Below are 27,475 nucleotides of genomic sequence, written 5' to 3'. Positions count from 1 at the left end.
GTGAAACTTAAAACCTAGCAAATCAAGCTATTTTAGAATGTGCCAGTCAGTATTCAGTTCTTGAAGTTCTAATAAATAGCATGGCTTTTCCCATTGTTTCATTTTTTAATCTAATTTTTATTTTAAGTGTAATTACATATAAATGCATACAAAATATATGTGTGAGGCTCAGTTAACTTTTACAAAGAGAATACACACAAGTAACAACTACTCAGAAAGGAAATAGAACATGAAACAGATCTTGGAAGATCCCCTGTGTCAACTTTGTCATTACCTTAATTGGTCACATAGTTGACCATTTTCCTGATTTGATTCATTTCTACTAAGTTCCATTAAAACACTTATATCCATTCAGTTTTACCCTGCTTGGCTTATCTATTCAGCATTATGTTTGTGAATTGTCTTCATGTTGTGTGACTATAGTTGATTATTTTCAATTGCCCAGTGGTATTCCACTTTATGTGTATACCACAATATATTTATTGACTGCACTGTTGATGGAATTTTGTTATTTTCTAACTATGAACTGTACACATTATAAGTGTGCATTTGAAAAAATTGCTGGGATATACAATGTACATATGCTCAGTTTTAATGTATACTGCCTCTTTATCTTCCCACTAGGATTTAATATTATTTGGTTGACCTTCAATATAATGACTGCTTTCTCTTATGGTAGTATGCATGTGTCCAGGTTTTGAATTGATTCCTTCATATACCTTATTAGTTGTAGTAACAGGCCTGTGAAAAAGCTATTATTATAATTATGCATATTTTGTAGTTGAAAAACTGAGCTCTGGCACAATTAATATATCCAGGAGTGATAATAAAAATGAAGATATGTTTGCCCATACTTAATTAAAAATTGCAAGAGGAGAATAGTCATCCTTTGAACAAGAGACAAACTGGTCTCAGTAGAAACAAAATAAAAGAAATACCAGGACCTCTAAAAACTCAAGGAGCCCACATCTCACTGGAGGTTGTTCTTCTTTTCTGTGTGGAATCAAGGATGTCTGATTTTGGTTTAGGTGTACACACTGATACTGTGGTGAAATTTAACATTGAATGCCACTATCCAGAACAAACAGGGAAGGGAATAGGAGTAGTACCTTCCATCTACCTAAGGTCTTACTTCTCCCACTTGCTGTCACACATGACAGGACGTCTCGCCAGCTCAAGTTCTTATTAGACTGATAGGTTGGCTGCCTCATGCAATTTTACCCCATCAACAACCAAGCAAAGTCAGAATGACTCACTTTCTCTCTATGCCCTCTCACAGGGAAATTCTTAATCTGATAGTGCCTTCTACCTTAGGTTAAAAAAAGAATTTGAGTTCCCGTGCAAGTTACATATTAATCTTCACAATTCAGGTTGGCAGAGAAGACAAAGGGCAGAATTATAAAACAGTGTAAAAATCTTCTAGCTGCTAAATGTGTTTAAGAAACACAAGTTAAAAGAGGCAATTGTGTGATTAACAGAAGAATCATCCAGACAAATTTGATCACACTTTTTATGAAACCAAAAAAATGCATCACGATAATACATTAACAACTCTAACAACTAAAATATTTTGCTCTTTACATTTAATACATAGGAACTGAATAAATGTATTTTAAATAAAACTAAGTAAAAAATAAGTAAAGGGAGCTTGATGCTGTGGCACATGCTATAATCCTTGTTACTCAGGAGGTTGAGGCAGAAGGATAGTGAGTTGAAAGCCAGCCTCAGCAATTCAGCAAGGCCCTAGGCAATATAGCAAGACCCTTTCTCAAAATAAAAAAAAATAAAAAAAAAAAACAAAGAGCTGGGGATGTGGCTCAGTAGTTAAGTGTTCCTTAGTTCAATCATTGGTAGGGGGAAAAAACCTAAAGATAAAGCATCATAAGTTATTTTCACAATGCACATAAAACTCTCTATTTTGATACCTTTAAAAATAAACTGATTCTAATTTACTAAAGATATGTAAGAGATAGTACAAAAAAATCAAGTAAAAATGAAAGAGGAGAAAAGAACTGCTAAAGATTTATGATTTGGTTTACAATTGAATCTTTTCCAAAGAGTAATCTAAGAAAGATTTAAAAAAGAAGGACAGAGAGGTTGGAAGAAAAAACAATATTGACTTGCCCCAGCAAGTCAGATGACTGTCTCACCAATTCTGTCAACTATAATTGGAAAAACAACAACAACAACAAAAAGTAGTCATTCCATATTTATAGGCACTTCAGGTAGAATCTCATTAATCTCTCTGCCTTTCTCTCAACTCTATTTTCCTCTAAGAACACTCTGTGGTTTACAAAGCCCCTCTGTTGGTATCCCCTGCTTCCTTCCTTTGGTTATATCTGATCATGCCAGATCTGTGGTTTGTGGAATTCCCAGAAATGGAGAAAGGTAATCCAAAGTCTGAAGTAAACAGATGAGACATGTGGATGGGGGTCATTTCACAACTTGAGGAATTCTAATGGGCCCAGTCACCCACTGGAGAACCTGCCTCTAGGCTCCGCAGAGGTGTCAGGTCTCTGTCAGAGTATATCAACAGCAATGCTTCCACGTCGTCTGTGGTTTGGATTGGGAAATACTCAGCAAGGAAAAAGATAAAAGAAAACATTGGATGATCTATCCATGAGCCAGTTTACTCACATTTTTATAAAGATAAAGAAAATCTTTGCCTATTTATTTCTGTTTCGTTTAGACTTATTCCTATCTTTAATTATTTTTAACCTCTGATTTATTATCCTAGTTGTCAAATATTTGACTTAAAGGGGGGCTTTCACCTAGCTCACTGATTCCAGATTCATATGGCATTTCACATTTCTTCTAGTCTTGGCTACTACTAATATTGCCTCCATTGATGTTGTCCAGGTCCATTAACAATAAGCCTGCAAAGTTTTGTGCTCAGTTCTCAGTTTGGTGTTGTCATCCATTCTGAAATCTCTGGGATTTGGGAAGAGCTGTTAAATGAATGAGCTCACACATATGAATTATTATCTGGCATAGGGTTTTGTTGCCAATCAAAATAGAAGTGTTGGGCTCAGTAGTAGTGCACTTATCAAGCAAGCATGAACATGATCTCCAGAACTGCCTAAAGAAGGACAGAGAGGAAAAAGGAAGAAAGGAAAAAGTAATGGAGTGAAGAAAAGAGGGTTGGAGGGAGGTATAGTCAGAGATGAAGTAAAAGAAGGAAGGAAGGAAGGAAAGAAGGAAGAAAGAACTATTTACAAATCTGCCATGTCTGTTGACCTTTGTCATCATATCTGGTCTCTCATATTTCAATGTTTGCTCTTCCAAGTTCCTGTCTACAATGCTGGATTCCCATCACCATTTTCTTGGTGTACCTTGCAGTGGTTCAGGGCAATTCCCTATCACCCACAATGTCTTCACTGACTCATGTATTCTTTCTTTCCATGCTAGCAGAGACTGATTGTCATCTCTGTGTGTCAACCACACTCACACTCACAGTACTGGGACTATTAAGACTACTCCATAATCACCCATTTGTGTGTCTCTGAGATCTATTTGTATCCCAGCTCTATTTACTCCATACTTTTTCTTTCCTGGAGTCAGCTAGGCTTTGACCTTGCCATATAGTCACTTTGTAGCAACACCATCCCTCTGAGATATCTCTCACTATTCAACAGCTCTTGGGTAGCAAGAATTAGAGTTGTTGAGAATTCAGAGTGTGTTGCTCACCATTCCTTTTGGTCTGTGTCTCCCAGGTTTTACCTAATGTCATGAAAATTTTCTCATTCCTACTGTCTGCACCTCTCCTGATCACACTTCAGCAGCTCTCAGCTTTTTTATCACCATGGGTTCAGACTTGCTTTTCACATTGCTTTCTTAACATAAGATTCTCAAGTCTTTAAAGGTCATTGCTCCCAGGTGGGGGTGAGTAACACAATTTTCCTACTGCATGTGTATCTCACATCATGGCTGTCCTAGCATGTTGTGTCCCTAAGAGAGGGCTTTCTATCATTTAACGTTTACAAGGCATTCCTCCTCCTTCATTTTTATTATCATGAGCAATGTGCATACTTTTCCATTACTGATAAATCCAGCATAAGACCCATAAGAAAGGTGTTCTCTTTGAAATAGAAATATAACGTTCTAGTTAACTCCCCCTTAGCTAAATTAATTATCCTATTATATGACATGTGATATGATTATATTATAATATTATATAATGAGATCATATGACAATGTATTATTAAACACATTGTCAATTATTACAAGACATAAGACTAAAAGGGAGCATTGGAAAATTTGGATAGGAAAGACAAACCTGGTGATAAAAGAGAAAACTGGAGTTAAGTATCAGATACATTTTGTCCCTGTAAAACATCCTTAGCTTAAATTTTTTGCACAGTTTGTCAAAAAAAGAAAGAAAGAAAGAAAGAAAACTCTACTAAAAGAAGAATCATGATGTTAAAAATGTACTATCGTGATGTTATTAGTCTTTTGCTTACATTCTTAGCCCGTTATTGTGATCCCTGGGGCTATGCAAATTTCTGCACCGCTCCCCCCCCCTTTTTCTGTTCTAGTGTCTATGTAAGCTATTGCATACTGATTTCTCTTAGCACTCACACAACTCTACTTTCAAATCTACTTGTGGTATCTACTTATAAGTTCATACCAATCCTCATAACATTTGGACTTATTAGACTGTCTACTTGTATTCTTTTGCTACATAAAATCCCATTAATGTTCAAATGAATGTCAGACACAAGGATTCATCCAGAGAATAAACCAACCACAAACCAACCTACACTTTTGACTCCCTTCTGCTCCTAAAGTTTGAAAGATTCCGACTGAAGCATTTGTCAGGACATCTTGGATTCATCTGCACTGTATATACATAAAAATTGTTTTTATGCTAATTTTTTTCTTATTTTTGGTATGGTACTCTAGCTTTGTGAACCAACAAGTTCTTCTTACTTTCTATCATGAAAGAGTAGTATTGAATTTTATTTTCATATCATCACATCACCATATTGAGGTCTGGCACTGCTGATAGGAAAGCTTAGCTATTTGGTGTGAAGTTACTACATACTTTTTTAAAAGTACATAATGTGGAAAAGGTCTACATTCCTGGTTTCTGAGGTATTGTATATTTTTTGATGGAACTTTCTCCCAGAATCACTGTCTGTGACTCAGTAACACTCACCAGAATGTTCCTGTCTCTTTTTCTTGAGAAAATATATTTACCTTATTTTATTCCCAACAACCCCCAAGGTAAGTGGACATTGTTTATTTCAGTATGCTAAATTAAAAGTCAGTATTTTCATCTAGGAAGGATATATGTTTTCAACTAAATCAACCCAAATATCAAGAAGAAGTAATTTACATGTAAAATGGAAGGAATACTTCTGCAATTATATGAAACACTTAAATCTATGACAACAATTGATGATTATTTTTATCACTTTTTCATAAATTAAGGTTTTGTTATTAGTTTCTTATATAAGAAACACTATTCCTTCTCTCAGGTTTGCCTTTACAGGCACTTAGATGTGAGCCAAGGGAACTTTCCAGGTCACTTTTTGTGCAATTGACTAGAATGAAATGGATTTTGTGCATACCATCTTCCCTCTAGCAGAACTGATAGAAAAATTCAATTGGTGAGCCATTCCTGGGAAGAGTCACTGCATGTGTCATGAGCATCAAATAAAGAATCTATTGTCCACAAAAAAACCCTAGCAAGGCTGTCAATTTCATATTCTTTTATAAATTCTGACACACACACACACACACACACACACACACACACACATATATATATATATATATATATATATATATATATATACATATATGCATGTGTGTATAATATATATATATATTCACCTACATACTCAGCAACATTTATTTCTGTCTTTTTGATAGTAGTCATTTTAATAAAAGTGAGATGATATTCATTTGTAGTTTTAATTTGCATTTCCCTTCAGATTAGTGACAATGAATTTCTTTTCATGTACCTGTTGGCCATTTGTTTGTCTTCTTTTGAAAAATGTCTGTGCAGTTCCGCTATCCATTTCATATTATTTGTTATGAGTTGTATGAGTTACTTATATATCTTAAATATTAACTTCTTATCAGATATACATTCTTCAAATATTTTATCCTGTATAAGAGATTTACTGTAATTTTGCTATTTCCTCTGTTGAGCATAAGCTTTTTAGTTAGATACAGTCCCACTTTTGTATTTTGTTGTTGTTGTTGTTCCCTGTGCTTTTGGTGTCAAATCCAAAAGCTTGTTGCCACAACTCTGTGTTTTCCTCTGAAAAATTATTGTGTCTAGCCTCACTTAAAGTCTTTAAACCATTTTAATTTGATTTTTGTACATATATGTAAGCTAATTTAATTTCATTTGGAGGGCTTCATACTGTAACCTGTTAAAACCTTGTGGAAATACTTCCACAGTTACCACTTATTATATGCATTGTTTTCTACTTGCCAGCTAGATTCAGAATTGGGATAGAGGAGAGGAACCACTTGAAACCCATCCTTCCAGAAAGTAGCATATATCAAAGTGAACACTGAATAAGAAAATGAAGCTAGAATGTGTTGCTCATAGCAACACTGATAACTACAGAGGCAGAAAAGCCATTACAGGAAGGCTAAAAAGAAAGCAGATCTCTAAAAATTTCTCAAATATTAATGTTAAGCATCTTGAGGAAGAACAGGAATTCTAATTGGCATGGGCTCACATAAAGATTGTAAGACAACAATAAATATCTAGCCATAAAAGCATCCTGAGCCCTATAGTCATCACACTATTAACAGCCCACTCCTTCCAGTGCAAACCCTGTAAAAGCAAAGACTCCAGGGAGACTAGCATTGCAGATTTTTGGTCACCATTAATGGTAAAGGTAGGGAACAAGTTCTCAAAAGACACGGTGGCAAAGCCACCTTCTACTATTCTCCCTTCCCCCAACAGATCCCTATGAGAAAACAGAGGCAAAAAGAGGCAAGAGGGGAAAAGGAGCATGTGTCCAGTAAAACATGGAAGTAAACCCTTGGGGAGGAGTGGAATCTCTAAGAGGAGAACTGGGTGGACTAAGGCTGTGAAGTTCTGGGGAAGAAACAGGAGAAAGAAGAGAAACTCATGAGGAAGGCTGGGGAAAATAAGTAATTAAAAAAAAATAGAAAAAACCTAACCCTTAAACCAAAAAATTCACTGAAATTATTTTATGAGTGGTGAGTAAGGAATAGAAAGAAAAAATTTTCCCACATTAATTATTAACAGTCATCCTTCTTTCATGGAGTACAAGAGAGAGGTGTATTAGCACAAGGTCTGAACTAGCGCTCATTTCTTTATGTCTTAAATGCCTTGTCTTCCCACATTCCCTCATGAATAAAAGACACAAAAATAATGTACACCATTGCAATGAAAAATGATTTTATTAAGCAGAAACCAGATGCTCAAAGGCCCTCATAAGTTGCCCAATATTTAGGAGTTGTTCTCTGGGGCAAAAGGCCTTTTGTATGAGATAGACAGCAGGAAAGGTAGCTTAGTGGTATTTGTGAGCCAGGGCATTGGCCACACCAGCCACCACCTTCTGAAAAGCAGACTGTGCCGCTGGGGTGAAATCCTTGCCCAGGTGATGGGCCAGCACAATCACAATCATATTGCCCAGGAGCTGTGGGAAGAAAGAAGAGGTGTGAATATGAAGAGTCTGAGCATGAACAGAGAATATTCCAACCTCATCTCCAGCTGTGCTTGTGGTTGTAATTATAAAATAAAAACAAAATGATAGCTGGACTTAGCTGCTGCTACAGATATGAATTATCATATATCTGTCAGAATTTGTAAGCATAATTTTTCTTCCCTATCTCCCTAACCCAGAAGATAAATTTTTCACTGTCATTCTTTAAAACACGACAAAGTTTATTTTCCTTGCTTGAGAGATCAGAACTGCATTTTAAATTAGAAAAAAATTTTTAAATGTAAATTAAAAGATGAAAGATTTTTAATTTACAAATACAATCTAAAAAGCTTAATGGAAGAAGACAGAGCAGATATTGAAGAAAACAAAAACTGGAAAATGAAAATGAAATGAGAGGAAACAGTTGTTGTCAATGGAGAATAAAAGATCAACTATCCCAAACACTGATGCCTTTGCCTCCTGCTATGAACTTATCCTTAGGGAGGACAAGGAAGGATCACATTGAGGGATGTCCTAGACTCACCTTGAAGTTCTCAGGATCCACATGCAGCTTGTCACAGTGCAGCTCACTGAGACTTGCAAAGGTGCCCTTGAGGTTGTCGAGGTGTTTCAGGCCATTACTAAAGGAATCAATCACCTTCTTGCCATGCGCCTTCACTTTATCATTGCTCATAATAGCAGATGCAGAGGACAGGTCCCCAAAGGAAGTAAAGAACCTCTGGGTCCATGGGTAGACAACCAGCAGCCTGAGGGGGTGAAAAGAGCCAGGTCATGGAGAAAGTCAGTGCCTGTCAGAGATGTCTGTCTCCACATGCTCAGCTTCCATCCCCCTCCTCACCACAAGCTGCCTCATGACATGGATACTCACCTGCCCAGGGCCTCAGCACCAATATCTGCTGCATTCACCTTGCCCCAGGCAGTACTAATGGCATTCTTCTCCCCATCACTCAGATGCACCATTGTGTCTTCTTGGGGGGTTGCTAGCAAACACAAGTGTGTCAGAAGCAAGTGTAAGCAGCAGCTGGCCCTGCTCTGTCCTTTATGCCCAGCCTTGACTCCTGCATTCCCTGCCCTAATGAGCTCATTGGCCAATACTAGGGTGTGGCCCTACAAGGTGATGTTTGGATAATGACAGCCATAACAGTCCTTGGCAGCTCTGGCACTGCCTTGGAGTCTGACTTCAGGCTCTCAGTCCTCCTTCTTCATATTACTGGTCCCATGCCAGTAGTTCAAGTTGGCCCTAAAATCATCCTCCTGGACAACTTTACTTCTATGAAGTTTGGAATAACTGTCTGGTAGGTCTATTAGAGATTATTTCCCTAATGTCTTATTCTATAAATTGGGAAAGGAAGCCCAGCAAAATAGAACATATTTGCCTGTTGTGGTTCAGCACAAGATTGTATGAAAGTAGCTCTTCCTGTTTCTGCAGAATATGCAAAATAACCCACAGACAGAATGGATACAGCCTCTATTATGGTTCTAAGTATGTCTTCCTTCTCCTGGTTTGGATTAAATCCTCCTGGTAAGAAAATAAATATTCATTAATTCATTCATTTGTTGCTGTTTTTTCTGTGTGTGTTTGCATTAATTTGGTCACCTAATCAAATAAATGATGTTCCAAAAATAGAATAAATCTGAATCCAACCATATTTTGTGTAATAATTTCTTCATTAGGTTTTGTGGCCCAGACATGGAAACATAGAGACTGCCTAATACAGTAGAAATGAAAATTAATATAAAGCCATTTAAAACATGAAGTTGTGTATAGTATTAGCAGAAGCAACATTTTCAAATGGGAGATTAATGAGGGATGGTTCTACCTGGAGTCATCTGGGAAAATGTGAAAGCAGAGAAGATCCTCTGATTTAAATCTAGTAGTCAGAAGTGACAAGACATTCTGCCCTTGGCTATGATTTTCTTTCCCTGCTAAGCTTCTAGGAATGCTATGTTTTAGAATCATGTCCTTGGTTAAAATTATTGCCCTCAGTCTCTTTTTCTCTATATATGTTTTCTTTTTCTCTCCAGGTTTTCCAGTAGTGTTCCCCTTCCCCTTCTTTTTTGTACCACATAATACAGTGCTAAGTTCTCACGATAGAACAAACTTCTGAAGTGTAAAGTTTGGTTTTTGTTATTAGAAGACACAATTTAAAAAAAAAAAGCAAAGACAATCAACATTTTCCAATGACAGTATAAGATCTCAACTTTCCTGGAGGACTCTCTTAGTCATCTTTCCACTTTCTTTCATCTCTACCTCCTGGAATTTGTCCTTCAATTATATTCCCATTTCCGTTTAAAAAGGGGGCATGCTTTTTAATTTCTCTTATCATGTTTCTACTTTATAATCTCCTCCTGATTTTGGGACCCCAAAATGTAGAATCTTCCTTATTTTCCCTTGTTGTCCCTGGCAACACATGTTTCACAGAAATAGCTCATCCTCTCAGCTCTAATACTTTGAAACCCAATTACACTAATATTTTTAGATTACCCTGAAAAAGAGGTATTCTGTATTTGTTGTTATTCCAAGGAAATTAACAAAATTTTTATTTTCTTTTTTTCTGGGATAAGAGGTCTTTCAAATATTTTAAATGATAAAAAAAGATTTAGCTTCACCTTTAGATTCTTGGGTTTTATTATATTAAAATCTGAATTAGTCTTATAACTGTTTTAGTCCAGATTATTTTCAGTATCCCTTTTTACATCTCTCTTGACAGAGGTCAAGTATGTAGATGGGGTATAAATGTGTTATGGGGAAATTCTGTTGCATCTTTTGCAAGGATCATGTCCCTAAAACCTATATATCTTACTAGAAATGCTATAGAAAATTTTCATATTTTTCTGTAAAGAGCCAAACTGTCCAGGCTACAACTTTGCATTCTTCTTTGACAGAATTTAGCACTCTTTAAGATCCCCTTATCTTTTTCTGTGCTCTGAAATGTTTCTTCTACATTCTATGTTGTTTCTTCCTCAATGACTGTCCTATGGCAACTCTCTTCTACTGTCAACTGCTGCAGATACTATCATCCAGGCCTCAGAACAGGGAAGCTGATTTGGGGACTGCTGCTCACTGTGACTTGTGTGGAATCAGAAATTTTCTTCAGTTGCCCGGTTCTGTACAGACAAGCCTGTAAGTTATCATGAGACTCTCAACAGCTCGGGTATAGATAGCCAAAACCAGTTATAAGAAATGATGAGTAGTGATAAATGTGGTTATGTTCCGAGCCTCAGGCTCAGATCTGGACCATTCAAGAATTCAAGTGGGGCTGGTTTCGTGGCTCAGTGGTAGAACATTTCTGCCATATATGTGAGGCACTGGGTTTGATCCTCAGCACTACATAAAAATAAATAAAAAAAAATAAAGGTGTTGTGTCCATCTATAACTTTAAAATATATATTTAAAAAATAGAATTCAAGCTCCATGAGGCTCACTTTCCCCTTCACAGTTGTGAACTCACTTCGATCCTGTTGGTCCCTGATTCCAGCCCCCACTGACCACCCAATATACACACCAGCACAGGCAAGTACTAAAAACCCTAAAAAAAGAAAAAGAAGAAAAGACAAGTCTCAAAGTTTATTTGCTTTCCTCCAATTATTTAAGCTTTATTATTTCCTAATGTTCTGGACAAGAATGGGCCTAATCTGATTTTATCATCAGGATGAATATTAACTTCCTTCAAAAAAAAATCAGGACACTCATCCATTGGAACATGGTATCATTATTTGTTTCAAAAATGACATTCAACTAGAATATTTTTGTATATGCTCTGCAGTTTAGTTTCCACTAATTCAAGCAAAGTCTAGCTACTTGCTACAGTCTTTTCTCCCACATGCACAATCTCTTGGTGAACTCAGCTTAACATCTTCCCAGAAAAAATAAAACAGCTACAAAGACAAGCAGAGTTCTAGAAAGAACCCCCCACAAACACACAATAGTTTGAGAATTGATAGTTTCATTCATTTAAAAAAAAGCTATATCTCACTGGAAAGCAATGTAGTCAACAAAATAGAACATTGGTAAAATATATCTGATTATTACAGAACAATTGGCAGCCTACTCTAGAACATGCACACTGATGTTTTCTCCCTCAGGCTTACGTGCTCACTCAGCATGAGCTTCTGTTTATCTCATGAAGTGGACATGGTGTTGATGTATGCAGAGGGGCCAGCCATCTTTTCTAAAGCTAAATTGGACCTTCACCTCTTTAGAGCTAAAATCTTGGCTTCAGTATGTGAAAAATAATTACAAATATGTGAAAATAATTCACAAGGCCAAACCTTCAATGCCCTTCCCTAAGGCTAAAGACTTTGGTAATCTAGGAGAACATTATGATATATTCTCTTTATATTAAATTAAATTATTTTAAAACTTTCTGTGAAATGAAACTGACAATATTGCTTTCCTTCCACTCCCCTCTTAGACACACACACTCACACACACACCTCTTTTCACCTTGACCTCCCCACCATCAACGTGAAGATTCAGCGTCGGGATATAGTCATCATTCATGCTAAACAGGAAGTCCCATCAATGTCATGTTCTGAAATGTACAATGTGAGAATTTTTAGGCCTAACTTATTTATTTTATTCAATATGGAAGGAATAGGAGAGGATGCATTACTAAAACATTCTTTTATTTTTTCCCTTTCCAAGATTATGACATCCATAATATCTTTATCTGCTTTGAAATACTCTCAAAGCCTCTTATGCTCCTCCTCATATCTGACTCTATGAGGACTTAATGATGCTCAGGAATGTGACAGTGATCTTCCTAAAATTTCCCTGGAATATCTCTGCTTCTGTGATATGAGTTTGTGGTTCTTGAAGATCCTACTCAGAAATGTTTGTCTGGACTGCTGTGTACAATGTCCTGAGAAGGAACACGTGGACATACCAGGGCCTCTGACCTTAGACGCAGTTGGAACCAATGAAGGGCAACTCATTGTCAATGTGTCTTGACAGAACTTGTGAAAGCTTTATAACAGAAGAAGATACCAGGGTTTGTTTAAGCTTTCAAGTAACTCAAAAAGTAACAAACAAGAGAATGATACAGATTTAAAGAAATGGATACAAGTTAGAAATTTCTACAAATCCATCTAAATTTACTGAGAGCAAAAACCACACACACAGGAATAAATGGAATTATCTAGGCAGAGAGCAAATGACTGATTTTAGAGAGCTTTAGTTTCTTGAATGAGATCCTTTCAATATTCAGATTGTCCTCCAACCTGGAATTTTTGAGACAAGGAATAATGAGTCACTCATTTCATTGATTATTCCTCTGAATAAATGTTCAATTTATGTAAGAATTTGGTGCAAGGCACAATGCAAGGCAAGATAAAAAAAATAAGTAGAAATGTTTAGGAAGGATGATATACATGGATGCACAGTGGGAAAGAGAAGAATAGAAGGAAATACCAAGTCCAGGTATATGCATATATATTTGACTAATTAGTGTTATGGTGGGCTGTCTCTTAGCAACTATTGCTGCATTCCCCACCCTGGTGAGCAAAGTGGCCTAGGATTTGGCAGCTCTTTGGCTTGTAAGGATGAAGGTGTACCCACATTCTTCAGTTCACTTCAACTGGCTCTGACGTTGGCCATTCTAGCTTTTGTGTGTCTGAACTCTAAAATCTTGTGCTCCTTATGCTTATGTCCTAACCTCATCTCATTCAACATTTGCTTCTGCAACTATATCCCTAGTTTTATTTACAAATGTGACTCAGTTTGATAGAGTGGAAAGTCTTCTAGCATTGAACTCATCCAATTCAGTTATTTTATATATTTTATATATAGAAAAGCAAGTCTGGGGTTGGGAGTATGACTCAGTGGTAAAATGCTTGCCTTGCATGTGCAAGGCCCTAGGATTGACTTCCAGCACTGCAAAAAATAAAAAAGAAAATGAAAAGAAAACAAGTCTGTAGAGCAGGAATATTATCAATTAACTCTGTACAGATTTCCTCCTTGTCTCTAAGAATTTTTGATTCTAGGAGTATTTTGAAGTGGTATAATGAATAAATATTTTACCATAGCTTGAACCCTCTTTGTTCCTTATTTGGGTAATTCTTTCCTGCTACAAGACTCTTATTTTCTCTTCACTTTTTTTGAAATAAATGTCCATTAAAAGGATGAAAATTAAATGAAGTGTCTCTTTTACAGCTACCGAGATCACTTTTGGGAACATTCATAATAATAGGAATGTTTTAGTAAGAGATAAAAGAAAATACAGATACTTATAGTTTCTTAAAATTATGATAAAACTGGAGAAAGAACACAGAAGAAGAGCAAAGAAGATTTATCTCATTTGGTGAGATTACATCTGACAGGTTATCTAGGAAAATGATAGTACAGAATTTTTCACAAACGTATTCTTAAGAATCAAGTGGAGTTACATTCAGGGATGAATATTTAAAAGACATTTTAAAAATTTTTTCAACTCAAAGTAGTACTATAAAAGCAGAAAAATTCACATTCATCCTCATAGCAGGAAGGGGAAGAAGGGAGAAAGAAGGAGAAAAACAGGAAGGAAGAGAGTGAAAGAAGGGAATAAAAGGAATGAAAGGAAGAAAAAGGAAATGAAGAGAAGGATGAAGGAATGAAGGGATGGCTGGAGTGGAATGCAAGAAGAAGGGGGCAGAAAATAAAGGAAGGGAGAGGAGATGATGGTGCCATATTAGTGAAATTTATAAGTTGAATTAAAATAATCAGAGATAAAACACCAAACCATATGGTTTTATTTATATATAGAAAGGTCAACACTGTGGCTGGGGTTAGGATCTGAAGGGAAAGTTTGTATTCTAGGGTAGTGGAGAGGAGCCATGAATGATTTTAAACTATGTTATGGACTTTTTTCCCCTATAAACAGTAAGCAAAAAAAAAGTATTGAATAATTCAAGAAAGGAGATAGCATGACTTGATTTGTATTGTTAAAAGATTGTTCTCTCTTCTGTGTATGGTTGGATTTTAGAAGTGATTAAATAGGAACAGAGCTGAGATGGTGTTGCAGTATGAAAGAAAATTCCACTGGCATCTTGATATTGAGCTATGCCAAGTTGGTGGTGCTGGTGTGAGGAGAGCAATACAAACAGAAGAAAAAGTTTGCTAGAGAAATGTTAGAATAAAATCAGGAGCTCAGTCTTGGGCTTATTCTATTTGATGTACTCTTGAGCAATCCAAAAGAAAATATTTAGATATTTAAGCTTGGAACTAAGAATATAGCCAGGTCAAGAGTTCAGAATGGAGGAAAGCATACAGAAACACACCACAGTATGTTGTGTAAACCACTACCACTACCTGTTTAAAAATGACAGAAAGTGCTCTTTAGTAATACATCCTTGAAATTCTATGCCATTTGATGAGGTGGGGACTATCCCATCTGATAAGGAAGGAACTTGATTCTTTAAAATGTTAAGTAAACTTTTGAAGGACTCAGGGCTATCTTTTATCTTTATTAATTGTGAAGACTTGACTTTTAATTTCAATTCCCTTCTGCCTGTTATGATTTTACACAATAGGGATATATATATATATATATATATATATATATATATATATATATATATATATATATATATATATACACACACACACTAATGGATAGCCTTGAGAACATTTTTAAAGGGGGATGAAGTCTTAAAGTAGAATAGTTTCTATTCTTGTCCAATAAGGGCCTGGCTTTTGCAGAAAAAAATGGTGACAAAAGGAGAATTAGATTATTTATTACAGGGAAAGAAATAAGGAGAAGCCCGGATTAATTTAAGTTTCATGTTCTGATGAAAGGACAAGTTGATATCCAATTGACTGAAGTGGCAAACACTGGAAGTGAAATGGTTTCCATAGAAAAAGCGAAATGCCCATATTGAGTTCATGGCGCTTAACGGAGATCTGTGTGAAAGAGTTCAATAGACACTTTATTGTGTGGATTTGGCACTGAGATCAGAAATCAGAGCTGAAGATCAGACTTGAGAATTTTGATTATACAATTTATGTTTAATAATTTAGGTATAATCGATATACCAACGAAAGATATGTTGAATGCAAAAATAAGTGGATAAAGGAAAGAACTTTAGTAAGCACCCACCTTGAGTTTGAATCACAAGATATGAGATTACAGAACAAAGAGTGCTCAACAGCTTTAGAACTCAGAATTAATTTTAGTGAGCATAATATCAAGTTTGATCATGATGAAATTCAAATTACTATTGGTCTCGGAGAAGATGGGAGACAAAGCTCTGGATTTTGACAATGAAAAGCTTAATTACATTGTATCCTATAAATCTGCACAATTAAAATAATAATTAACTCAAAAACAATGGAAAAATAGGAAAGAACCCTGTGAATGATAGAGTGTGTATGTAGGGAGAATGGGCTATGTGGTATGAGAAAAGTAAAAAGGATTCCAGGGTCATATGACCTTGGGTTTAAAATCTTCTACAAATTTATCATCCGGCTATCCTGAACAGATTACTTAACTATCTGAAATGCAATAAGCACAAAATTAGTTCAATAAATAATCTCAGTTCAATTATTGTTTACTTGCAATAATGAATTATACTGACTTTCATTTATGACTACCTTATTGACTTGAAAAAGGGCAATTGGTCCTAATTCATAATATTTGGATATGCATCATGGGATAATTATTCTCTACATAACACAATGCATAAGAGTCAGATTGTAAGTAAGTGACATTATTTTTTATTTCTATTTCTTAAATTCAGTGCCAGGATTCTAATATCACTTCTCTTCCCTTAGAGTTCTCTATTTCCATGTTTTCTTAATAATGCATTAATCATTATAATTATCATTCCACATTAAAATAATTTATTGCACACATCTTAGTTTTCTACTGTAGATTACAATTCTAGTGGGCATTGTTTTTTAATTTTATTTTTGTAGTTGTAGATTGATAGCATGCCTTTATTTTATTTGTTTATTTTTATGTGATGCTGAGGATTGAACCCATTGCCTCACAAGTGCTAAGCAAGAGCTCTGCCACTGAGCTACAGCCCAGGCAACATTATCATTCTTGTCTTTAATTTATTCCTCATCCTTCCATAATTTCCTGAAAGAATTCACCTTCCCCAAGTTTCCTTACCCTTTGGGTTCCATGCATGGTCTGTAATGGTAAGTCCTGATAAAAGGAGAGTATGTGTGAAGTTATTTCTGGCTTACCTTCTCTCTGTGTCTGGTGGAGTGTTCTATAGCAGAGAGCCTCTTTGGGACTGATATTATCATGCGCCCATTAGACAGTCCAGCCATTCCCAGGGAGTCCCTGCCATGTCGCTCTCCCAGTAGGTCTCTGATTATACCCTCTAGTAGCAATGTTTTCTCTTTCTGTCCTTCTAAGCCTAGTTATGGAAGAAGCATCCTGATTTTGCTAACTTCTCTTCTTCTCCTATTTGATGTCTTAGCTCTTCCAGCACATTTAGCTAACTTGCATTCAATTATCTGTTGAAATGACTAACACTGATCTATATTATCCTGGGTGGAACCTAACTGATATATCTATTAAACTGCTTAAACTGCTTTCCGATGCTGTGTCTTATTGGTGTTTGAATTATTAATGTTAAAAAATTCTACCACATAATATCAGTCCAATAGAACTGTTTATTTCACAAATTGGAGCAGAAAAGGTTGAGGAAAGTACAACAGCATCTGCAGAGAAGAAACCACATGACTTATAAATACTAAGATATCTCATAGCCCTTTTAAAACCAAGGTTCCCTCATTTTAGTATTCAATCACACTCCTCTGAGAGTAGTGAAATACTTGTAATATAGAAAGGTGGGATCTTTTTTGCTTAAATGTCCCTTTAAATTTTGTTCTAATTAATTATACATGACAGCAGAATGCAATTCAACTGTTTTTACGCAAATGGAACACACTTCTCATTTCTCTGGCTGTGATGCAGTCACACCGTTCTTGCAATCATACATGTAGATAGGATAATAATGCCCTTCTCATTCCACCATCCTTTCCACCCCCATGACCTTTTCCTTCCTCTCACTACCTTCTGCCCAACTCAAAGTTCCTGAAAGTGGGGGGAATCTTATTTTGGGATCATGCATTTGTTCATTTCCAAGTATGAACTGAGTGCAAACTTTGTGCAAGGGAATGTGCTTTGGTGTTAAAGACAAAAAATTTTATATAAGAAAAATATCTGCCATAAGGCAGATTAGTAGTGAAACTTAATGTGCAGAGGATAGGATGGAATCATTGCCACATTGGCCCCTCACTTAGTTTCATTTTTTAAAATTTGTTTATTCTAATTTGTTATATATGACAGCAGAATATATTACAATTCATATTACACATATAGAGCACAATTTTCGTATCTCTGTTTGTACACAAAGTAGAGTCACACCATCCGTGTCTTCATACAGGTACTTAGGGTAATGATGTCCATTTCATTCCACCATCTTTTCTACCCCCATGCCCCCCCTTTCTCTCCCACCCCTCTGCCCTATTTAGAGTTCATCTATTCTCCCATTCCCTGCCACCTCAACCCCATTATGAATCAGCCTCCTTAAATCACAGAAGACATTCAGCATTTGGGGGGGGGGGTTGGCTAACTGCACTTAGCATTATATTCTCCAACCCCATCCATTTACCTGCAAATGCCATGATTTTATTCTCTTTTATTGCTGAGTAATATTCCATTGTGTATATATACCACATTTTCTTTATCCATTCATCTTCTGAAGGGCATCTAGGTTGGTTCCAGTTTAGCTAGTTTCTTAATTTAACTGATGCCATCAACTTCAGTCTTTCACTACCACTTTGATATAAATCATAGCAAGTATGTCTGATTACATCCTAGTCAGGCCCTGTCTAATCGGTTCTATATGTTTACCAGAATCACTTTCTCTAAAATTGTCTATTCATTATATTACTCAATCTCTTGTGCCAAAAACTTCACTTGATCTTTATGCTTACAGCAATAGCTCTATCTCTGCTATTCTGTCTCCACAACAGCTTCCCTAATTTTATACACCCATTGTTCTCTTTTCCCCTCCTTCTTCCTCTTCTCCTCCTCCTTCTCCTTCTTCTGTTCCAGGGATTGAAACCAGGAACACTTAATTACTGAGCCAAGAACTCAACCTCCCACCCTTTTTTAATTCAATCATGCTAATTCACATAACCTTCACCTGAAAAACTCATGATTTTTTAAATGAGATGTTTAAAAGTCTCTTATTTAGCAGTTTCAAAATATACAGCACATTAATATCAACCATGGTCACCACACAGTGCCCTAAAACTTAATCTTCTTGTCTAACTATAGTTTGTAAACTCTGATCATCAGCTTCTCTGCTTGTTCCTCCCCGCCTCTACTGACCCTGCCCCAGACACTGGTGAGCACTTATCTACTATTTCTATGAGATCAACTTAAAAAATCATCTTCAAACTAAAGTGAACCATTTAGTTTATAAGAATGAATATTGTATTTATTACACTTTTCTAATTTTTTCCCTTGGAGATTCCAGAATAGGCCAAGAGGATCTCGCTCAGTACTCTCATTTTCAAAACAAAGCAATTTGTAGAGACTTCATGAGAGTTTGAGCCAGGATACTAAGGTTGCTAGAATTCAGGTCCAGTTGTTCTCCCAGGTATTTCTTTGTTTTCAGTGAACCATCTGTCATCATTGCCTCTATCACTTCTCCTATTTTCTGATCCTCACATAAGAAGTAAGAAGTGTTTTGCCAGCGATAAAATGTAATATATTTAAAGAGTAATGTATTCAGAAGAAAGACCTAGAAAAATAATAGATATTACATAGACTTACATTTATATTAGAATTATTTTATAGTCATGGAAGTTCACATTATTAGGATTGTCTTCAAAGGTGTCATAGATATATTATTAATAATGAAACGTTGAGTTCCTATAGTAGCATTACTTTCCAGTCCCACCCTCCTCTTTGAGAGGAAATTAGAAGAAGTAAATTACTCCTTCAAATTTACCTGCTTCATCCAAGTAGGAGATAGTACTATTTTTATAACAGTGCAGTCTAGATCCAGATGCTGACTACCACAAAGGAATTGTGTCCTCAGGGCACTGAAGGTAAGGATGCTATACATAACAGAGTCCAGGATCTAATGACTACTCAAGTCTCCAAAAAATAACTCACTAGGGATTCATAAAATCAAGTATCATACAGAATAAGGAAATGGTCAGCATCCCTGGATAACATAACCTCCTTGCTAGAACTTCTGTTACCACAGAGATGGGGTTCTTGGCTGCAATGCCTTCTGCAGATGCTGGTCTTGACTTTAAGTTTGCAGAGGGACAAAGATCAACCCATTCAATACAGCTCTAAACTAAGTCAACTGAGGGAGGTCTACGTATGTAATCACATTATATCAGAAAGGAAAGTTTAGTTTTCAAAGCAGCTTATCCAGGACATTTTTGCTAGGATATGTTGCTACTGGAAAACAAAGATAATGGAGTGTAAAAGAATTAACTTTGCTGCAGGGCTTCTTTGCTTTCCCTATACAGATCTCATGTGTTCTGATAAATAAAGTGAAGAAAGTTTGCCTTGCTCTAGTTTTGGACATTGGATTTTTGGGTTGTATGAGAATAGAACATGTTTCTTGTGAAGCACATGTCTGAGTTTTTTTGAGCATTGATATATTGTGAAATTGTAATTTCTTAGATTACTAGATCTTCTACTTCCAGAATGTCCTAGAAGAGATAAAGTCTTATTATTGGATTTACTCAAGGTACATATTTTTTGCAAGTGAGTATACCCAGCTACAAAATCTTACAAATTGTGTTTGAAAAGAGCATGTCTCTCAGACTGGAATTGGTAACGATTTTGAAAGACTCATTTTCCTAGAATGGGATAAACCACCCAGGAAGATCACTGGTGAGATAGTAGATGGTGTGTTCTTCACGGTCATTTTATTGGATTTTCTGTTTGATTATTTATCTATCTATGTATCTGTCTATCTCTATCCATTTAATTAATTTGTTTATTTTGAGAACACACTGCATTCAAGCATCTCTCTCCTCACTCTGTGCTAAGGGTAAGCCTGGAAATGTTAACATCTATTATACCATATACAGAAAGATCATACTCTTAATGTGTCTTTTAGAAGTTCACTATATCTACAAAGAAAGAAAAATATTATATTTTATTTATATTATTGATATAGCAATCATCATTATTAAGGGCATTTACTGAAAATTCAGTTTTGTCATTTTTTAAATGACATTGTTAATTAACTCATTAAAAGAAACTTATATAATAGATTTTACTATATTGCTCTATAGTTGAAGAATCTGAGGCATAAAGAGATTGAGTAACTTGTCTCTAAGTCACGGTTATGAAATTATGGACATGAGAGTAGAACTCAGGCTGTCTCATGCCAGAATCTGCTTCCCTATATTGCAAGGCACAAGTAGGGAAATAGAACTGGTTTGAAATTGCTGTCTGACTCCAGGTAAGATAGGATGGTGGCTTGAAATTTGAGGTGGAGTACAATTAAGTCAAATCATGATTTGGGGGATAGCTACAGGAAAAAGGTCATGAAAGAGTTTGGGAATTATACCTACAAGAGTGTTCTAGTCAGTGACAATGTGATTCAGATCTTTACATTGCCATTTATTATGTGTATAACTTTTAGATCAGTGCTTAGCCTGTTTAACAGTTTGGTTATTTGTTTGTTTGTTTTTTAATATTGTTGGCATAATGATAATATATGAAAAACAGATGTTTTGTACCCAGTCAATACATATCATCATTTGTGATAATTATCAGAAATTGATAATTAAATCGACATGGCTAATGGAAGACAATGGAGAGTAAAGACAAAAACTATGAATGGAATTTTCATCCTCCAAATCTAAGTGAGCCATTCACCAATTTTGAGAGGACTGGAGGAGATTCCAAGAAGTGGAACATGGTGATCCATCAAGTTTTCAACATGCCTGAGTTTGAGATGTCCATTGAACATGTAAGCAGAGGTGACCAATAGGCTTAACATTTCTTTCATGTCCTAAAATGCTAATTTGTTCTTGGCATATAGTAAAGATGCTCTTTTCCATCTTTTCCATGGATCTCTATTTGGAAAAAAGCACTGTGCAATGGGGAATGCTGATTTTGAATTAGAATAATCTCAGTTCTATTTCTTATTCACTCTGTGATCTCATCACTTTATTTTCCTTACTTGGGGCTCTGTATGTAAAGTACTCATAACAACTGCTCAGAAAAGCATAGGCTGCACCATGAGTCCCTTTCTAATGTAGCTTTTCTAGGCTGTTTATTTTTATTCTGTAGGTACTTCTGTAATATTTTAAAATATTGTTTCCCCCTCTTCTCCCAGGAGATGAGACCATCTCCCTAGATTCAGATGTAAAAGCTGACATACTGGTGAAACCTAACAATTTAAGCCATTTTAGAATGCTCCAGTCAGTATTCAGTTCTTGAATTTCTAAGAGATAGCATGGTTTTTCCCATTGTTTCATTTTTAAATATAATTTTTATTTTAATATTTAAGTATAACATACACATATATATGCATACAGAATATGTGTGTGTGGCTCAGTTAACTTTTACAAAGAGAATATACACGTGTAACAACTATTCAGAAAGGAAATAGAACATGAAGCAGATCTTGGAAGATCCCTTTGTGTCAACTTTGTCATTCCCTTAATTGGTCACACAGTTGACCATTTTCCTGTTTCATTCATTTCTACTATGTTCCTTTAAAACACTTATATTCATTCTGTTATACCCTACTTGGCTTATCTATTCAGCATTATGTTTGTGAATTGTCTTCATGTTGTGTGACTATAGTTGATTATTTTCAATTGCCCAGTGGTATTCCACTTTATGTGTATAGCACAATATATTTATTGACTGCACTGTTGATGGGATTTTGTTCCTTTATAACTATGGACTGTACACATTATAAGTGTGCATTTAAAAAATTGCTGGGATATACAATGTACATATGTTCAGTTTTAATGTATACTGCCTGTTTATCTTCCCACTAAAATTTAATGTTATTGGGTTGACCTTCAATATAATGACTGCTTTCTCTTATGGTAGAATGCATGTGTCCAGGTTTTGAATTGATTCCTTCAAATACCTTATTAGTTCTTGTAACAGGCCTGTGAAAAAAGTTATTATTATAATTATGCCCATTTTGTAGTTGAAAAACTGAGCTCCAGCACAATTAAATTGTACATGGCTATATCCAGGAGTGATAATAAAAAGTGAAGATATGTTTGCCCATTCTTAATTAAAAATTGTAAGAGGAGAGTAGTCATCCTTTAAACAGGTGACAAACTGGTCTCAGTAGAAAACAAAATAAAATAAATACCAGGACCTCTAAAAAGTCAAGGAGCCCACATCCCACTGGAGGTTTTTCTTCTTTTCTGTGTGGAATTAAGAATGTCTGATTTTAGTTTAGGTGTACACACTGATACTGTGGTGAAATTTAACATTGAATGCCACTATCCAGAACAAACAGGGAAGGGAATAGGAGTAGTACCTTCCATCTACCTAAGGTCTTACTTCTCCCACTTGCTGTCACACATGACAGGACGTCTCGCCAGCTCAAGTTCTTATTAGACTGATAGGTTGGCTGCCTCATGCAATTTTACCCCCTCACTAACCAAGCAAAGTCAGATTGAATCACTTTCTCTCCATGCCCTCTCACAGGGAAATTCTTAATCTGATAGTGCCTTCTACCTTAGGTTAAAAAAAGAATTTGAGTTCCCGTGCAGATTACATATTAATCTTCACAATTTAGGTTGGCAGAGAAGACAAAGGGCAGAATTATAAAACAGTGTAAAAATCTTCTAGTTGCCACATGTGTTTAAGAAACACAAGTTAAAAGAGGCAATTGTGTGATTAACAGAGGAATCATCCAGACAAATTTGCTCACACTTTTTCTGAAACCAAAAAATACATCACAATTATTGTTTACCTCTAACAACTAAGACATTTTGCTCTTTATATTTAATACATAGGAACTGAATAAATGTATTTTGAATAAAACTAAATAAAAAATAAGTAAAGGGAGCTTGATGCTGGGACACATGCCTATAATCCTTGTTACTCAGGAGGTTGAGGCAGAAGGATAGAGAGTTGAAAGCCAGCCTCAGCAATTCAGCAAGGTCCTAGGCAATATAGCAAAACCCTGTCTCAAAATTAAAAAACAAAATGAAAAAGAGCTGGGGATGTGGCTCAGTAGTTAAGTGTTCCTTAGTTCAATCATTGGTAGGGGGAAAAAAAACTAAAGATAAAGCATCATAAGTTATTTTCACAATGCACATAAAACTTTCTATTTTGATACCTTTAAAATTAACTGATTCTAATTTTACTAAAGATGTGTAAGAGAGAGGTAGAAAGAAAATCAAGTAAAAATGAAAAAGGAGAAAAGAACTGCTAAAGATTTATGATTTGGTTTGCAATTGAATCTTTTCCCAAGAGTAATCTAAGAAAGATAAAAAAAGAAAGGACAGAGAGGTTGGGAGGAAATACAATATTGACTTGCCCCAGCAAGTCAGATGATTGCCTCACCAATTCTGTCAACTGTATTTGGAAAACCAACAACAAAACGTAGTCATTCTATATTTATAGGCACTTCAGGTAGAATCTCATTAATCTCTCTGCCTTTCTCTCAACTCTATTTTCCTCTAAGAATACTCTGTGGTTTCCGAAGTCCCTCTGTTGGTGTCCCCTTGCTTCTTTCCTTTGGTTATATCTGATCATGCCAGATCTGCGGTTTGTGGAATTCCCAGAAATGGAGAAAGCTAATCCAAAGTCTGAAGTAAACAGATGAGACATGTGTATGGGGGTCATTTCACAACTTGAGGGATTCTAATGGGCCCAGTAATCCACTGGAGAACCTGCCTCTAGGCTCCCCAGAGGTGTCAGGTCTCTGACAGACTATATCAACAGCAATGCTTCCATATCGTTTGTTGTTTGGATTGGGAAATACTCAGCAAGAAAAGATACAAAAGAAAACATTGGATGATCTATCCATGAGCCAGTTTACTCACATTTTTATAATAATAAAGAAAATCTTTGCCTATTTCTTTTTGTTTTGGTTTAGACTTATTCCTATCTTTAATTATTTTTAACGTCTGATTTATTATCCTAGTTGTCAAATATTTAAAGGGAGGCTTGCACCTAGCTCACTGATTCCAGATTCATATGGCATTTCACATTTCTTCCAATCTTGGCTACTACTAATATTGCCTCCATTGATGTTGTCCAGGTCCATTAAAAATAAGCCTGCAAGGGGCTGGGGATGTGGCTCAAGTGGTAGCGCGCTCGCCTGGCAGGTGCGAGGTCTGGGTTCGATCCTCAGCACCACATACAAACAAAGATGTTCGGTCCACCGAAAATATTTTAAAAATTCTCTCTCTCTCTCTCTCTCTCTCTCTCTCTCTCTCTCTCTCAAAAGAATAAGCCTGCAAAGTTTCCTGCTCAGTTCTCAGTTGGTATTGTCATCCATTCTGAAATCTCTGGGATTTAGGAAGAGCTGTTAAGTAAATTAGCTCACACATATGAATTATTATCTGGCATAGGGTTTTGTTGCCATTAAAAATAGAAGTGTTGGGCTCAGTAGTGCACTCATCAAGCAAGCATGAGCATGATCTCCAGAACTGCCTAAAGAAGGACAGAGAGGAAGAAGGAAGAAAAGAAAAGGGAATGGAGGGAAGAAAAGAGGGTTGGAGGGAGGTATGGACAGAGATGAAGGAAGAAAGAACTATTTACAAATCTGCCATGTCAGTTGACCTTTGTCATCATATCTGGTCTCTCATATTTCAATGTTTGCTCTTCCAAGTTCCTGTCTACAATGCTGGATTCCCATCACCATTTTCTTGGTGTACCTTGCAGTGGTTCAGGGCAATTCCCTATCACCCACAATGTCTGCACTGACTCATGTACTTCTTTCTTTCCATGTTAGCAGAGACTGATTGTCATCTCTGTGTGTCAACCACACTCACACTCACAGTACTGGGACTATTGTGACTACTCCATATCACCCATTTGTGTGTCTCTGAGCTCTATTTGTATCCCAGCTCTATTTACTCCATACTTTTTCTTTCGTGGAGTCAGCTAGGCTTTGACCTTGCCATATAATCACTTTGTAGCAACACCATCCCTCTGAGATATCTCTCACTATTCAACAGCTCTTGGGTAGCAAGAACTGGAGTTGTTGAGAATTCAGAGTGCGTCGTTCACCATTCCTTTTGGTCTGTGTCTCCCAGGTTTTACCTAATGTCATGAAAATTTTCTCATTCCTACTGCCTGCACCTCTTCTGATCACACTTCAGCAGCTCTCAGCTTTGTTGTCACCATGGGTTCAGACTTGATTTTCACTTTGCTTTCTTAACATAAGATTCTCAAGTCTTTAAAGGTCATTGCTCCCCCCACTCCCAGGTGGGGGTGAGTAACACAATTTTCCTACTGCATGTGTATCTCACATCATGGATGTCCTTAGAGTGTTGTGTCCCTGAGAGAGGGCTTTCTATCATTTAATGTTTGCAAGGCATTCCTCCTCCTTTATTTTTACTATCATGAGCAATGTGCATACATTTTCCATTACTGATAAATCCAGCATAAGACCCATAAGAAAGGTGTTCTCTTTGAAATAGAAATATAATGTTCTAGTTAAATCCCTCTTAGCTAAATTAATTATCCTATTATATGACATTGATACGATTATATTATAATATTACATAATGTGATCATATGATGATGTATTATTAAACACATTTTCAATTATTACAAGACATAAAACTAAAAGGGAGCATTTGAAAATTTGGATAGGAAAGACAAACCTGGTGATAAAAGAGAAAACTGGAGTTAAGTATCTGATAGATTTTGTTCCCATAATAAACATCCTTAGCTTAATTTTTTTGCACAGTTTTGTCAAAAAAATAAAGAAAAGAAAAATTCTACTAAAAGAAGAATCATGATGTTAAAAATGCAACTATTGTGATGTTATTAGTCTTTTTCTTACATTCTTAGCCCCTTATTGTGACCCCTGGGGCTATGCACATTTCTTCGCACCTACCCTTATTCTGTTCTAGTGTCTATATAAGCTGTTGCATAGTGCTTTCTCTTAGCACTCACACAACTCTGCTTTCAAATCTATTTGTGGTATCTACTTATTAGTTAATACCAATCCTCATTACATTTGGACTTATTAGACTGTCTACGTGTATGCTTTTGCTACATACAATCCCATTAATGTTTAAATGAATGTCAGACACAAGGATTCATCCAGAGAATAAACCAACCACAAACCAACCTACACTTTTGACTCCCTTCTGCTCCTAAAGTTTGAAAGATTCCGACTGAAGCATTTGTCAGGACATCTTGGATTCATCTGCACTGTATATACATAAAAATTGTTTTTATGCTAATTTTTTTCTTATTTTTGGTATGGTACTCTAGCTTTGTGAACCAATAAGTTCTTCTTACTTTCTATCACGAAAGAGTAGTATTGAATTTTATTTTCATATCATCACATCACCATATTGAGGTCTGGCACTGCTGATAGGAAAGCTTAGCTATTTGGTGTGAAGTTACTACATACTTTTTTAAAAGTACATAATGTGGAAAAGGTCTACATTCCTGGTTTCTGAGGTATTGTATATTTTTTGATGGAACTTTCTCCCAGAATCACTGTCTGTGACTCAGTAACACTCACCAGAATGTTCCTGTCTCTTTTTCTTGAGAAAATATATTTACCTTATTTTATTCCCAACAACCCCCAAGGTAAGTGGACATTGTTTATTTCAGTATGCTAAATTAAAAGTCAGTATTTTCATCTAGGAAGGATATATG

At 36.0% G+C, this 27,475-nt stretch overlaps 1 protein-coding gene and 1 long non-coding RNA gene across 3 annotated transcripts; one reads left to right on the top strand and one right to left on the bottom strand.

The window, feature by feature from the left end:
- Positions 1-7,376: 7,376 nt before the first annotated feature.
- Positions 7,377-8,680, bottom strand: LOC139706885 (hemoglobin subunit beta). Its single transcript, XM_071616430.1, has 3 exons — positions 8,530-8,680; positions 8,185-8,407; positions 7,377-7,634 (listed from the first exon to the last, which is right to left on the bottom strand). Exons 1-3 carry the CDS (start codon positions 8,619-8,621, stop codon positions 7,506-7,508), a joined length of 444 nt encoding a protein of 147 aa, XP_071472531.1. The 5' UTR covers positions 8,622-8,680; the 3' UTR covers positions 7,377-7,505.
- A 37-nt stretch (positions 8,681-8,717) lies between these two features.
- LOC114098306 (uncharacterized) lies at positions 8,718-10,895 on the top strand. 2 transcript variants are annotated; one of them, XR_003583731.3, is made up of 3 exons: positions 8,718-8,956; positions 9,091-9,183; positions 10,673-10,895. It is a non-coding gene; the product is annotated as an uncharacterized lncRNA (long non-coding RNA). The 2 variants fall into 2 exon arrangements; XR_003583730.3 differs by lacking the exon at positions 10,673-10,895 and having other exon boundaries at positions 9,091-9,210.
- Positions 10,896-27,475: the final 16,580 nt, after the last annotated feature.

The sequence above is a fragment of the Marmota flaviventris genome, chromosome 9 (assembly GCF_047511675.1).
Source record: "Marmota flaviventris isolate mMarFla1 chromosome 9, mMarFla1.hap1, whole genome shotgun sequence".
In the NCBI taxonomy this organism is placed as follows: Eukaryota; Metazoa; Chordata; class Mammalia; order Rodentia; family Sciuridae; genus Marmota; species Marmota flaviventris.
This window is presented reverse-complemented; position numbering and strand designations above follow the sequence as displayed.